The 16,111-nt window shown below is 42.6% G+C and overlaps 1 protein-coding gene across 1 annotated transcript in view; it reads right to left on the reverse strand.

The window, feature by feature from the left end:
* Positions 1-14,010, reverse strand: part of LOC138265960 (gastrokine-1-like) — a 30,181-nt gene extending 16,171 nt beyond the window's left edge. The window contains exons 1-4 of the mRNA XM_069214183.1: positions 13,935-14,010; positions 13,101-13,154; positions 1,725-1,835; positions 1,314-1,409 (exon numbers count right to left, since the gene is read on the reverse strand). Of these exons, the coding sequence (XP_069070284.1) occupies positions 1,314-1,409; positions 1,725-1,835; positions 13,101-13,154; positions 13,935-13,946 (273 nt within the window). The 5' untranslated portion in view covers positions 13,947-14,010. The remainder of the gene's footprint in view (positions 1-1,313; positions 1,410-1,724; positions 1,836-13,100; positions 13,155-13,934) is intronic.
* Between the last annotated feature and the right edge of the window lie 2,101 nt (positions 14,011-16,111).

Below are 16,111 nucleotides of genomic sequence, written 5' to 3' on the forward strand. Positions count from 1 at the left end.
CTAGCGTCATATTTACAAGGTGGCCTTAAGCCACCTTCTGTGGCTTAACGTCGCCTTGTAAATATGGGCCCCCAAAGCAGTTTTGTGTGGCAGAGGGGCATTCAATGGGTGTTGCTGTGGGCATACCCAAGCAACACCCATTGCTTTTTGACACTGCCCAAGATTTATGAGGATTCATAACCTGAGGCAGCACCAAAAACTAACGTCATCCCAGGGGTGGCATTAGCATGGCTCAATGAGGAGAAATACTTTTATTTCTCCTCGTTTTTGCTTTTTCAATGTGTAGCTCACACAGAAAGAGCAAAACACCATGAATGATTGTTTATATGCAGGACTGTGTCCCTTCCTGCACACAAACAATAATTAAATAAAGACGATTTGCTACTTCTATGTGTGCTGCATTTTTCAGCACACAGAGAAGTAACAAATTGCAATTTTTTATTGTTTATGTGCAGGAAGGAATACCTTCCTGCACATAAACAATCATTCCCTGCAACACCGGCACCCTTGAACTATGGTACAAGGATGCCTGCGTTGGTGCTATGCAGCTAAATTTAGCGTCAGCGCTAGGGGAAACACAGGGGTGTGCCTTATTTTCGTAGATACGGCACATCCCTGCGTTTCTGAAGCGATGCAGCAGTACCATTTTTGGGGCAGCGCCGTGCTGCTCCACTTTCTTGTAAATCTGGCCCTTAGTTGGCTAGCCAGTTCCAAGTAGCTTTGTAGATAGATACCTAATATTTATTGGATGGTATTTAAGGTGCCTCTAGATTTGACCTCGTACAAAAATCTTGAGTAGTTCAGCACAACATTAGAGGTGTTTTAGGGATATAAACACATCAAGGTAAATGCAAATGATATGTACTTACTATAATCTTTTTAATTTACATACCCAACTGAAAACAGTGCCAAACTGAGCTTAATCAAGGCTTCAGTAAAGCTCAAGGTAAAAGTCAGCATTGCGCCAGTCTCCTCGTACTGAGGTGACCTACATGACAGTGTCATCTAACCACTGACCAATGGGTTTTGTGACTTAAATAAAAGCCACAAATGTATTTACTTTCTTGAAATGGACTTTTATGTTTAACTAAATTAAAGTCATGATTAAAATTTACAACTTCTTGGCAAGAGTGAAAGACGTGTCAGCTGAATGAGGAAGAATAAAAGAAAAACATAATTTGAACTGACCATGTAAGGAAGTTATCACTAAGGACAATGCTGATGATGTGCATGGCCACTTCCATTGTTCGTCCAGTACAAAAGCCTCCTGTGGGAGCTCCTGGTACAAACACCCAGGTTCTGTCTTTCCTTACCTGCTCGGGGAACAGCTCTGCACTTGGAAACTCGGTTTTGCTCAGCGGGGTCACTACGCAGGCCTTCCTGGAGAAGATTCTGGTGGCGATAAAGCCCTGGAAAGGAAAAATACACAAACGACATCACACCAGCTTTTCTGAGAGACAGTGGCGTGTAGGGGGTATACACATTAATGTATAGCCTCTATTCCTAGGGCCAGGAACAGATAAGACCAGTTGAAAAATAGTAGGGAAGTTTAATTTTCCCACTACTTGCACTGAACTGGAGGAATATTTGAGTTGGAGAACGTAAAGAAAAATACTTTTGGATGACAAATGCATGAATCGGCCTCCCATGTCTGGAGTATGATCATATATGTTATGGCCTATCATCTCTGACACAACCCATCTAGCATCATCTGGCACACGTACCGCCTTATAGTCTAGGACAGCATCCCAGGACATCCATCCCTGGTTGTTGCTGACGCTAACAACATTGTTCTCCTTGTCGACTTTCCATGAAGGGTTGGTGATTTTAACAGCCTGTGGAGAAAATAATGTGTATCAATGCCCGAAGGGAAATAACATTGTATTGCATCAGGAGAAAAAAACATAGAAGTGACCCCTAAATGTCGAAGTGATGCCTTCAGTCGATACATGTGATAGTTACTGCAGTTCCCACTGATCTTTTGTAAATATGGCATATACCTAGTGAGCAAAGCCCTGTAGCGTGAAAAAATGTATCTTTGCAAGCCAGGGATAGCATGTCCCCTAATTACAGTGCTTGCTGCTGCCTCTGATGTGATTGTTGTGCTTGTGACTCAAGGGGACCCCTGTGCTCTGCCTCCTCTGTGTGACTGAGGGATTGTAAGTAAGTAAGCAATGTTTATTTCGGAATTTTCATTCATAAAACATGCAATATTCATTAAACGTTTTTATTTAAAAACAATGAACATGCACATAATAATTAAAATCTGGACAATCATGTTAAATGAAACAGCAAGAGATAAGCTATAATGGGCAAATTATATTAACCGTTCAAAGAAAAGTCTGTTTTACAAGGTGCAAGTACAATTGCTATGTTTCCTACACGCTGACTGATTATTCAGGCTTCCTAAAAAAAATCGAGTGATGGAATTAAAATAGTAGACGCCAAGTCCTAGCTAATAAATTGTGCAAGTTTGGGCTATTCTGTCGAAGAACTGGCCAAAGTAAAATATAATGACCAGTCTCACAACTCATCTATGGCAGGCTACATTGTCAGTGAACAGATTAAAACATGGAGAAAGAAAATTCAGAGCTGTAGCAGCCACTCGGCCAATCTCTTGTGTACTAATTGTGCCAGTGCAGATAATAAGGCTCCTAAATATTGCATAGTTAATCAGGATTCCTAAAAATCAGTTAAAAAAACAAATAAAAAAATGAACAAGGCACACGCCTAGTGCGGTCAACTCAATTATGTAGAGCTGGGTGGCTCTTTTAGCAGGGCTGGATGGGAGAGGGAAGCGACTATGCTTGATCTAAACAGACCTTGAAACCAGCCAAACAGATCATAACAAAATATTTGGTGGTTTTCTTTATTCAACATCCCTACCGCAAATAAATATTTACCTAAGCTAGTCACAGGCTAAATAGATGTGTCTCCCTTCAACACCCTTAGAGCTTCGTGGTAGTGTAAAATGCCTCACTGGTTACATAGGGGGAAAATCCTTTGCTTCTGGTTTTAGTGTAGGTGGGACAGAAGAACAAAACATCACATATTTTCTTTAGGTGACTGGCTACACATTCGACAGATGTCACTAGGGACGAGACTCCTGCCAGTGTTCCACGTACATGTGAATGACCCTATTTCCAGAGTGCCATATAGAAACTTTAAATACAAGAATTTCGCTAACTGCTGCTGAGGGATGTCTAGGAAGTCTTTGTATTGAGAGATAGCCTTGATAAGCAGGAACTGGTCTGTCGGTCTCCCTAGGGTGGGAGTTTGATGGAGGCTATCTAGGATATGCTTCCCGTAAAGAGTATTTAACTGTTTCTTTGAGACTGTGTTTAGGGAACTTGGATCAGACCAGAAGGTACGTAGGCCCAGTCTTATAAACCAAGAGTGGACATGTTTGAACCACAGAAAAGTAAGGTTTTGAATAAGTACCAAAGGTTCGGCTACCGCTTTCCGGTATGGCTTGAACTCCTCAGTGGTCCAGATCTTCACCCAGTATTAAAGAGGCCTCAGCTGGGCAATGTGTCCCACCCTGTTGAGTGCCACGTCAAGGAACATAGGTACTAGGGGTGTCCTATTAGGAAGTTGAAGAAGTGAACAGATACACTTCTAACTTAAGGTGAGTGGATCAGTGTACGCATGAACCCAGATTTTGGCCCTATGTAAGGCCGCTGATTGAGCCTTTAGTTTGTCTGTCTCTCTAGAAGGCAGTAGGGCTCTTGATGTTGCTCCCTGATATTCTCTGTAGATGGTCGAGGATTGGTGTTGGAGCACTGACTTTCGCTTCTGAATATAAGGAGACCAAGAAACCCTGCTATCGAGCATAATACCCAGGTATTCAAATCTGTGGACTCACTCCAGTTTCTAAGGGCCAGGACGTTTCTAAAAGATAGGTGGGGCCTAACTACAATGAATTTTGTTTTTGTTACTTTAATCTACAGACCCTTAGCTATACATAAGGTGTTAAAGTTATCCAGCAATTGTTGCAGTCCCCTGGGAGTCTGGGAGATTAAGATTATGTCATCTGTAAATAAAAGAGCAGGGACACTAAACCCTTATAATGTGAGAGTTTCTATATTACCTTGGGGAAGGGCTGCTATGACATTGTTAACAAAAAGGGAAAAAGGAGTATGGGCCAGCACACACCCCTGTCTTAGCCCTCTGCGTATTGGGATTTGGTCTGTCGGTTGTCCCTAAGGACCCCAACGCACTTGGGCATAGTTGTCTAGCTATAGCCTTATTAGTTGCCAAAGAAGGCCTTTAGGGACCCCTAGGTTCTTTAACCAAGCCCAGCGCTGACCTTTGGGGACTAGGTCAAAGGCTGCTTGAAGTTCCACAAACACTAAGTAAAGGTGACCTTCTTTCAGCAATGTGTACTTCCAGACAATGAGGAGCAGCCTCTGGACTTAGTCTGTGGTACTAACTTCGGGTCTAAACCCAGTGTAGTAGGTGGGACAGAATTTCTGCTTCCTTGATCCAGTCATTCAATTTTCTTAGCAGCTGTCTCGCATAGACTTCACGCAATATGCCCAAGAGGCTTACTGGCCTCTAGTTGCCAGGGCTCTTCCGGTCTCCCTTTTTATAAATGTGGATTAGCACAACTCCTTTCCAAGTGTCAGGGATTGGAGCTCCCAAGGCTAGAACATTGCTCAAGCTATTAATGTATGGGACCCAAACTGACAAGTCATGGCATAATAGTTCTCCAAAGATTTTGTCTGGACGCGGTGCCTTGCCCGGTTTGATTGTGGCAATAGCTGCCTTCATTTCCTCAAGTGTAAAGTGTATATCTAAAGGGGTGGGGTCTGGGACAGGGTGAGAGAGCACTTTGTGGTCATCAGGAGCGTAGTCATATAATTTGGTGAAATGATCCACCTAGGCTTTTGGATTCAGGTAGCAATCAATCTGTGTCTCAGAACTTGCACTCCCATGGGCAGTGTTTTCCAGGAAGAGCGTGTTGTCACCAGTCCTTGCAGCCACCACTGAGTCATTTTCAACTAGCATTGTCCCTCTTGCTCCGTGCAGACCTTAGTGTCTTCTTATACCTGTCTCTCACTGCACAAATCTCAAGCTGTGTTTTGGCTTTCAGTACCGTCACTAGAGCTTTGTTAGCTAAACTAGAGTCCTTTGTGTACCACGGGTTGCAGTTGTTGCTATGGGGAGTAGGGTGTTTCCTTGTGGTGGGTTTGGTCAGAATAATTTTTAAAGAATCCAACTAGTTTGCTGTGGGTGTTAATTATTAGGAACTCAGAGGATGTGGGAAGGGTAGGTGTGGAAAGAGCCGTTTGAAATAGATTGTAAATCTCTGTCATCATCTCCAAATTACCGGGATCGAAAGCCATTTAATGGACCAGCGGTCATTCCCCAGTGTTGGCTTTACTGTTGATGTTCCAAGGGCTGGTTAGATATTGATTCGGCATCCTGATAGTTTGAGATGTAAGGGGAAGTGATAACTCTCTTCCCTTCTGTCTATTTAAAAAAATCCTCCATTCTATCCCACATATAAACCCTAATCAGGATATGATCAATTTTTGATCTTATTGTGCCTCTTCTAAATGTGGGTTTACCTTCTTTGTCTAATGTAGACCTGTCTTTACATGCCCTCAGCCCACTTGAAGTTACCAGGCAGACAACCTGCATGGCAGCCACTGAGCCCAGGGCATGAGATTTGGTGCTGATCAAAGGTATTCCTCAACTCTTAGCCTCTTCTTCTGTGACCAAATCAACACCATATATAGCTTCAAAATCGATGATCAAATCCCCACCTATAGCAATCATGTCCTTGTGATTATTAGTGCTAATACAGTGTTGCCGAGTACTTAGGGGTGGAGATTCGGTATTGCTCCTAGGTCTACGGAAAATATTAAAAAGATGCATCCCCCTAGTGAAAACATTTTAGCCCTAAAGTGTCGGGTGAATCAATATTCAAGGCTTCAATACATACATTTAGATCAATTTTAACCATGGTCAAAAGTCACCCCCAAAGGCCTGCCGTGGCCTGAAGGCAGCGCATTGACATAAAAAGTAACATAACCTGTTTTGAACAAGGGTTCAATTGCCCAGGTCTCTTTGAACATACAAATGTCAAATTGTTCAATGTATTCCAGCCATTCCGGAGCTAACATTTTATTCTTAAGACCAGCAATGTTCCAGGAGAGAATTCTAATTTCACCATAAGTATTACAAATTTGCTTTATAGGAGAATGCTCAACAACCTCTTCCACTTGTCTTTGGGGCAAGCTTTTAGGGGATGTCAAGTCTTTGGGATGTCTACTTGTTTCCTTTTCTACGCTGAGGTTTGGATAGGTGTAAGAGCATCCTGAGAGTTGATTTGCTGGTTTTCCATGACATTCCAGTGGCTCTGAGAGGTTTGGACAGCATCAGTCTTGGCCATCCAGTTGTGATAGGGCTTCAAACGAGTGCTTAGTGGGAATGTTTAAGATTTTGGGACCAGATTAACAGATGTATCCTCTGCCCTCAGCTCATCCCTGGTAAAAATAGGAGTAATCGATGACCTATAAAAATACCCTAGAGGAAGTGCATTGATTTGGCTTGAGGGTGGTGTCAGCTTACATAGCTGCCATAATAACAGTTCAACAATCCAGGGGTTCTTGAAATTCACCAGTACACAGTCCTCAGGGGAATCTTTGAGGTCGATGTCAAGCTATGGAGATTTCTCACTGACAAGACCTCAAGAGCGAGGTCCTGGGACCAACCAGCATTCGTTTTCAACCAGGGAACAGATTTATTATTCAAAGCCACAGAGTCTTCACTTGTGTTGGGAGGTTTTTCAGGCGCATCTTTGAGAATGATCAAATGAGGGATGCATTCTGGGGGCAGTTGGGGATATCATATGTGAGATTTGGCTAGGGAAATTACGAGATGAGAGCCACACTTATCGCTTTCCGCAATGGGATCTCTTAAAAGTGCCTGTGAAGGAATATTTGGAAGAGGGCTGGTCACCCATGAGGAGGCCTGTAGAGTAGTGGGAGCAATGTCCAGGACTGGTCGGGTCACCGTTCTAGAATGGGAAGCCAGTGTAAGAGAACCTAGGTTTACTGATAACCTCCTCCCTGAAAGGCTGATCCCGGTGTTCATTACCCCTATAACCCTCTCCAGCATATGGTCTATGGAGGTGAGCTTTGTATTGGGGATATGGGTAGGGGCTCCCCCTGGTACCATATGTTTGCCCATCCTCAGCAACGAAGGCCTGTGCCCCATGGGAAAATGTTTGTGCTCCATATGGGGTCAGCCACTTACCTCCTACCCTGGTCATTCCTGATGACCACCGCCGCCACCTCCTCCCACAAGCTCTCAAAGAGGAACACTAAAAAGTGTTTCCACTGTACTTTGGTACTTTGACACTCTGATATCCCCTGATGTCTTCAAATATCTTTCAATGCTTTTTGGCACAGATCATGTGCAATTAGGGGACAATTTTCTGTTGCCCGAACTTTCTGTGGATCGGGGTGCCTCAGAAGACCTCAAAGTCTGCTACCCCGTTCTGTGGACCCCAGTTGCAGACCCGATTCAGCCTGTTAGCACCAGACCGACCACCACCATGCCACACACCCAAACTCACACAGCTCCCTGTGTGAGCCAAACACAGTGGCGGCGGTGCTATCAGCAGGGCAGTAGTGAAGAGATGGGGAGCTCACCTTGGGCAGGAAGGGTCTCGGCTACCGAAGACAGCCTCGGAGGGTGGAGAAGTGAACTATGCCTAACACATGATTCCAGCTCCAACAGGACCTGAACATAGCTGTGCGCTTCATGTGTTCAACAATCAGAAGAGCGTCCTAGCCTGTGGGAAAGCACCACCACATCCATCGGGGAGGAGAACTACACAGTTAAGTGTTCTTGAGGGTTCACTTTGGTTACTGGTGGTGTCCTAGGCTTTATAGAATTTCTTGCTTCCTAAAAACGTTTTATCTTGTTTTAGTGCATTGTTTCATTTCAAAAAGTCAATACCCAATAGACCTCTTATACTTTTATCATATCGAGCACCAGAATCATTTGGATTGTGACACATTTTTGTTATGTTTAATAGCTTTGTCTGACAGTATTTATTTCTCACTACATCCTACACTCATTTTAAAACAAGCTTTTGCAAAGCTAATACAGCTGGCTGGAATTTTTAGTTATGAGCCAGACCTATCGGCCTAGCCAAAGCCACCTGGAATTGCTGGGCTCCCAAAATCTTATTGGCGGACCGACGTGTAAATCTAGTTGCTTGGAATGCCAAATGGCTGTTGCTCAATTGGAGACCTTAGCAACTCATTTGTCTTGCAGCCAAAAACTGAATCAAAAATAATTTATTTTTGTATATAATTCATGAATGTGTTAAATTATTGAATATGACTATAGGTTTGATGGTTGAGTGAACTTTTCAGGGGTTAATAGACTCTACTACATTTTAATGGGATCACTAGGAGGCAGGAGGATGTAACCAGGATATAGCATGACAATGAAGATAAATAATACTGTGATTGACAATATACGCTTCCAATGGCTGAAGGAGGCTCACCTAAGAAAGCCAATATTTTCAAGAGGGCGGAATTAAAGCCCACTCACTGTGTACTGAACATAAAAGGTTTGCTTTGACAAAACTAAAAGAAAATGGCTGCTAGTTATACATTTTATACTGAGGTGCTCCGATTAGGTTAGGCATCTCCCTTGATACAAGTTACCTATTGTACAAAGAAAAAATAGCACTCGGAAAAAATAGGTGAAAGTGCGTGCCTGTATTGTTTTACACAATAACTAATTTAAACAGCTAAAGGAAGCAAGCTCACTGTTCGTTGCACATTTTCACGAATCACTGTGTAAAAGATGTTACCTGTATTACTCTGCGGGTTTAAACGCATCGATTGATAAAAAATCAAACTGCAAATTGAACTCATTTCCTTTAGCTGATAAATTGCAAAATTAAAAGGCAATTATTACAAGCAATCTCTTTCCTTCTAGGAATGCTTTGTTTCTGTAGAAAGGTAATGCTATTAAATAGATTCGAACCCAAATATGTGTTATGATATATGCAAGAGTTGACAGACAGACATACTGTGGAGGTTCCCGTTGGTTTTGACAAAGGATTGCTGTAGGTGAAACACGTTCGCTACTGCTGAGAGCACTGGGAGATACGTGCGTGCATATGTGTTCAAGAAAAATATATGCAACACCAAAGGTGCATTTCTTCAAAAAGCTAGGCACCCTCTTCCTGTCTTCTTCCGTCCCCAGCTGCACTACCTGAAGAGAAAACAATTTCTTGAAAAAAGGATGCAAGGCTTGCTCCTAGGTCTGTGATTATCTCCCAAAGGGTCAGCCTTGCTCGTTGGGTGTACTACAGGGTGGGTATTAATAGAGTGTTAGCTGAACACTTCTGTAAAATCTTACTAATATGATGTATTATTCTTCTGCATGAGGTTTTAGTTTCTTAGATCTGTGCATATTGAGTAATATGTTTGCTGTCTGATGCCAGTACCTGTAGGATCGTTCGAAACTGAAAGATAGCTTTGCTGTTAGATGCTTTAACCTGCAAGATCTATGTAAGCTTCTAAGGGGTATATCTGTTGTCATACGTCTAAAATATATGACATTTATGTAAAGTGAGGGTTGGATGTGCTGTCAGGTGCCTAAATCTCTAGGAGTTCCTTGGCCTGAAGAATAGAACTGTCGTTAGAGTCTAGAGCCTGTATGTGCCAAGTAACCCAAGGGATAGCTTTTCCAGCACTGCCTGAGGCTACAAGATCTGTTTATCCAGAGGAACATCTGATGTACGAGTCCTGACCATGTATGATTGTGTAAACAAAGGGGCATCTTGGTTCTTAATAACTTTGCTCTCATATGCCTGAATATGTAACAATTCCCTAAGTTAGGGGAAGGCTGTTCTGTTAAATGCATCAAAACGTGAGTTCTGTTTAACCTGGGTGAAAACGTCTGATGAGTAGCTCTGTAAAATGTGAGCGACATGAACCTGTGACACCAACGCAACCTGATGGCTAAGTTTACTCTATGAGACTTCTGGATTTAAGACCACTTTTATCAAAGGAATAGTGTTGTTGTTTAAGGCCTAAAAGATCGATGGGACATGCGAGCCCGATATGTAGTCAGATGTCTGAACACGTATAATATCTGCAACCAGAAAGAAAGCTTAGAGATCTGTATGAATCTGTAAAACGTGTCACCTGGAGGATAGCTTTCCTACATGAACTTAGTGCCTGTAAATTGATCTGTGTAGCCTGGGAGATTTCTAAAATACAAAGCAAAGGTATGATATGACAGTCACCTGGCATTATGTATTTTGTTTGCTGAATGTGCTTCCACTGCTTTGATTTGAGCGCTTTCAGCTAAATAATTCCCACCAGGACACATTCCAATAGAAAAAACAAATCATTCGCTTCACCTCCTTCCTGGAAATTTTGAGGAGAATTTCACAAGTTGGCCCAAGAAACAGAGGGGTCCCAAAACAAATCTTCCCTTTGCGGTTTCCCATAGGAACTTAAGACAACACTACAGCCAAAAAACTGAACGGAATTACTGGAAAATTGGCAGAAATATAGATCTTGATAGAGAAATCATGTTTTTTGAGATTTGATGTAAATTTTGTTTTTCAAAAATGAAGGTTAAACATTTATAGATATCTAGCCACACAGTACTCAAGAAGTACTTCTGTGAGACACTCACACAGGAAGAATGTGATTCGATTAAGACAAACCAATGTGATTGGCTGGCCACAATGAAGAAAAATGTTGTGTTCACTGTTATAGGCCCTGAAGAGACAGTCCCAGAGTCCTGAAAAATAATCACAAAAACTACAAGAGAGGGCAGGATAGGAATACCCTGATCCCCTAGCCCTTGGGGAGAGTCCCAGTGGCCCTCCAGAGCCAAAATTGTAAATAAACAAAACTGCGGTCCCAATCAGCATGGTTCTGTGTGGTCTGACGGGAGTCCTATGCTACCAAAAAATAAAGAATAACAATTGTAACCATGCACAACCTTTGCCCTTTGTAGCGTTTTTTGCGCAGCAGGGGTTGGCCACCCTTGGGGCATTGGCCGCAGGACTTGGCCTTTTGACCATTAGCAGCAGGAGTTTCTGCCCATGAGGGTTGGGCTGAAGGTTGTGTGCAGTGAGGAGTTGGCCACCCCCAGGATTTTGGGGGCAGGGTCTGTGGCCAACCCCCACAATACGCATGGCTGAGGCCTATGTGCAGTGAGGTTTGGAAGGTTGGCTGCCTGCAGGAGGGTTGGGCATAGGGCCTGGCCGCAGGGCCCGGCCTGTCTGTAATGCGTAGTAGACCTAGTTAGGTATAGTAATAAAATGTTACTGTATGTTAAAAAACCCTAGAATTTCACTGAAAGCAACAAAGGTTAATGTGACCTTATAACTATATATGGTAGTAATATCTTTGTTTACATTAAAAAAAGAAATTTACTGAAGAAAACAACAGTTAAAGTGACATTATATTTAGGTGAAATTGTCAGTTAAAAATGTTACATTTTAAGCTCAAATAACTACTGAAATTTACCAGTTATAGTTAACTGAAATAACTGAAGTAACTATAGCTCGCATCCTCACCATACACTGCTTAGGAACACATTGCATCACTAATGACATGTTCTATGACATCACTGACAACAATAATGAGACATTTGAAATATGTTTTCACATTCACTTGTCCGTAGGAATTTTAGACACAGCTACAGCCCAAACCTCTAAACAGATATACACCAAATGTGGCAAAAAGCTAGTTCTTGGTCCTTTTCGTGATTTGGTTAAATCTGTTCAGTAGCTTTTGGGGAATTAATGCTAAAATACTTTGTATTTATCACACCGGAGAGAATCCACAGACTCAACTGATCTCTTGGAAATATCGAATTGGCTGCCACCGTATCAAAAACAATGTGGTGGCACCCATTTTAGGATTCAGGACTCGGTCCAGAGTTCTAAAAACATGAAAAAGAAACATAAGGAGGTAGGATAGGGATATCTTGGCCCCCTAGGGCTGATGGTAGGGCCCCAAGAGGGACCTTGCCTCTAGCCAAGAATATTTTTAAATTTTACTGCAAATTCATGGAGGATTTATGAATCTCTGACAAAATTTGAAAAAATCATGAGCTCTCATGCTACTATTTAAAAATAACCCTGGTGTAGGCCAGGGCTCTGGGTAGTGGCACAAATTATTTATTTTGGGGAGGGTGGCATGTGCCCCCCTTTCCTGAGCCTCTATGAGGCCCTCAGGACCCCATTCCTGAGGCCAAGGAATGAAATGAAGGGAGGTGGTGCATGGCACCCGTCCCCAAGTTTTAAAAGGCCCCAGGGACTCCATCCACCAGGGCCAAAATAAACCTAAAAGGGGAGGGGGATGGTACCCCCCCCCAGGCCTTTAAAGGTCCCAGTGACCCATCCACTGCCTCTAAACAAAATGGGGGGTGGGTGGCATGCTGCCCCACTCCTTAGGGTTGGGGTCCCTTGTGATTAAGAGGCCCTAAGGACTCCATCCTCTGAGGCCAGCTCAATGAATCTGTCCTGGAGAACCCACTCCTGTGACAAAGCAGTTTCCCTGCCTACAGCAGTGCCGGCAGGGAAACATATCTTTGCTCCTACCCAACAGGAGCATTTTTATTTCTCCTGTAGGGTGGGAGCAGAAGTCTGTTTCCCTACCTGTCCTCCTGGTGGCAGGTAAACAGATAATAATTTTTAGTGGGCGGAGCAAGTATAAATAGCTGCTCCATCTGCACAGGAGCAATGTTGGCTTCTGCACCCTGCAAGGAGCTGGCCGGGGCTGTGGAGGGTCACTTTTGCAAGTAATATATATATATATATATATATATATATATATATATATATATATATAGAGAGAGAGAGAGAGAGAGACAGAGAGAAAGAGAGACAGAGAGAAAAAGAGTGAGAGAGAGAGAGAGAGAGAGAGAGAGAGAGATATAAAGTGTCAGGAGTACCTGAATGGCAAAAAGTAAATTTGCCTGGTCCTCTAAAAATCTTTTCACTGGATTTGGTTGTTGCCCCATCTACACTAACTGAATTTGCCTAATGGAAGATCAGCGCTGCTCAAAAACATCATATTGGCATGGTATCTTACCTCATTTGGGGCAGCCTCTGTCTGGAAGACTCCCAGAAGAGCAATAGCCAGAATCTAGAATACAAAATTAGATAGATAGTAATGCATGCAGTCTGTATTTAAGTACTCAGTATCAATGTTGCGGAAGTCATGACAATAACTCTCTCAGCGATTCTCTGCATCCTAGGCAAACAATGTGTACTTCCGGGATCGGTTTATGAATTGTAATCACGGAGGAACTGTCCTGAGATTTTACTGTGCTGGACATTAACACTAAACATGTAGAGGGGCCGCTCTCTCAGGGAAAAAGAAACATGTAGCTAGTACCTCCAACCTATTCTGCTGATTTGCTTTTTCATCACTGTAAATAGCCGGTTCTTCAGATCCAGTGTAGTTTACCAGAAGAAGATCACAGGATTTCCCAGCAGACCAAGCGCAGTCAATCAGATTGTAGTCTAATCTTAGAGAAACACGTATAATTTGGGCAGTGTTACTGCCGCATTGACCATTTAGTTATCTGTTAGTGTCCAGGGAGACTGAGAGATACTGTCAGGCTGACTGGGCGGCCCATTCTAGCAGTGAGGACCTTGTTATAAAACTGTTGCTAGGGCTAATTTTGACCCAGTCCGGTCCTCAGTAGAGTCAGTCACATTGCTGGATCATCTCTGAAATCCCAGTGGTGCCTGGGAAGGATCTACTGTGAAATGCTTGTAAAATAAAGTGAGTAAGGTATCGAGTGGAAACTGACATACAAACTGATGCACGTGTCAAGCGTGCACATACTGATCAGCGATAGGGCAATCATCTAGCTAATATCTAAGGATAAGGCAGGATGAGGTATAGAGCAGTGCTTACCAGAGTCTTCATCTTCAAGGGATTATCTTGTACAGCAACGTGAGACAGCAGGGTGATGAAGCTGTGTCCCAACAGGCTTCTATTTATATAGCCTTGGAATCAACATACGATGGAAATTCGCAGGGTCGGCATTATGTGTAAAGTCCGCCCGGGTGAGCGGTATTGATTTCTTTTATCATCTATTAACATGAAGTCTATCAGGAGAAACTATATCGTTGCCCTTCACGCAAATATTCCACTCACTATCTAATTGTTTCTTTTCCGTGATTGATAAATGTGCTCACCTTTGAACGCTTAGCACAGTAGAAAGAAGTCTACTTACTCATAGGGCTTGCCAGGAAACCAGGAGGAATACTAAAGCTGCTTTTAATGTATCTGCCCCACATAGTATTGTGTGTGGTTGTATAGCACGAGCACTCTACTTCAAGCGGATTTAGGGAAGTGGTGGTAAACTTCTATCAAAAAGTAGGCGCTTTGTGAATCTAGTGAAGCTATTCACTTTGAAACATTTGTGCGAAAATTGTGACTTTTGCTACCATTTATTTTGCTGATATCCTCATTCTGATGGATACTTCTAACCTCAGATTCCACACCTTAAGATATCCTGCTGATGCCAGTCTGAATTCAGCAATGGTCCCGCCTGCCGCTAGGTGACTTGGTGCTCTTCCGCAGTGGCTCAATACTACACAAAAATGATGGAGTGGAGCTACATATATACAAACCCCTGCGTGCTGGCAACTATTCCTTTCTGTCCGTGCCTACTGACAGGGATATGGAGCTTCACAATCAAACATTGTCCCCTGACTTCCAAACAGGGGCGTAGGAGACAACAAATTTCTGGGGGGAACACGGACAGCCTTGGGGACTTTCAATCAACCCTATACAAATCGCTCGTTGTTTACGAACTGCAGGCTCTGATAAATATACACAGTCATATATATTGGAAGTGAAATAGGGAGAAAGGAAGGCATGTTTTCACAGTCTGAAAGTACCTTTTATTGTTATTTACATTCACAAAGTAATTAGCTCAAATGTGAAAATAACATGTTGATTAACCTTGCATCTTCATGCACCAAGCAAATCAAAGGAGGAGGGTAAAAAGGAAGAACATACCCTTTGCGCCCCACAACCATCATGCCCTTTGCCTCATGCCAATTGGAACAGCACTGGAGAGATCAAAAGCGATTAGGTACAATAGTTGTAAACTGTGCTCGGAAACCATAGTTCTAATAACACTTCTTCTCCTGTGTGTGATCTTGGGAAGCTCAGCTCCACATCAGTCATAACTAGAAGCATTTCAACTGAAGAAGCTCTTGGAGTTACAGGCTATATAAACATAGATTCTCAAATCTCTGTATAAACTGCAGTCACTAATTTCTTTAGAAACGGCTGTTTGTGATGCACCAAGTCACAGCGTGTAAAGAAAAGACATTCACTGATTATAAAGAAAAGACATCAGAAAATGACTATGATAGGGTTATTACAGTCGAGTTCTGACATTACAATGCCTTCTGCCAGAGCTAGCAGCCAAGGTAAAAGGCAGATCAGGTCACAGAGCATAATTAATAAAGCTGTTTAAAGCAAAAAATTGAATGCTGCTTTTCTTTCTTCTGCTCTACTTTAATAGCTTGGAATGACAGAAGCTATGCACAAAGGTTTTAAGTGGTTTGTGGGAAAGTTGGTGGTGTGACCATGTATTATATGGAGTAAAATACCCCCTGTGTGCATAAGGATATTGCAAGTCACCTTAAAGTTCATACCTTATAAACAAGCATTGGCAAAGTCAATAAGTCTCCCCTATGCAAGTTCTATTGCCTTTGCCAACGTGTTTTAGCCATGCTGTACACTACTGAGACTACTATTCAGCATGGCTCAAAGTTAATGGCCTAAAGGAGAATGATGTGTCATCGACTGGTGTGGCGTAGTATCATGGAGTAAGTAGAGTGTCCTAGAATGGAGCAGTAAACTTAACTTTAAAGGAACAGGGGTCCCTTAAAAATAAATGCAACACCACTCCCGTAAACAATGATATTAAAGTAGTATGCAAATGGAATGTTGTATGCATTTATTCAATCAAAATATAAAAGATCAAATGTAGTGGGAAAACATCAACAGGGGAAATCGAGAAAGACTGGTATTCGGGCATTACACAAGTTATCTGGATGACCCAATGTCGC

Source organism: Pleurodeles waltl, chromosome 11 (assembly GCF_031143425.1).
Source record: "Pleurodeles waltl isolate 20211129_DDA chromosome 11, aPleWal1.hap1.20221129, whole genome shotgun sequence".
Taxonomy (NCBI): Eukaryota; Metazoa; Chordata; class Amphibia; order Caudata; family Salamandridae; genus Pleurodeles; species Pleurodeles waltl.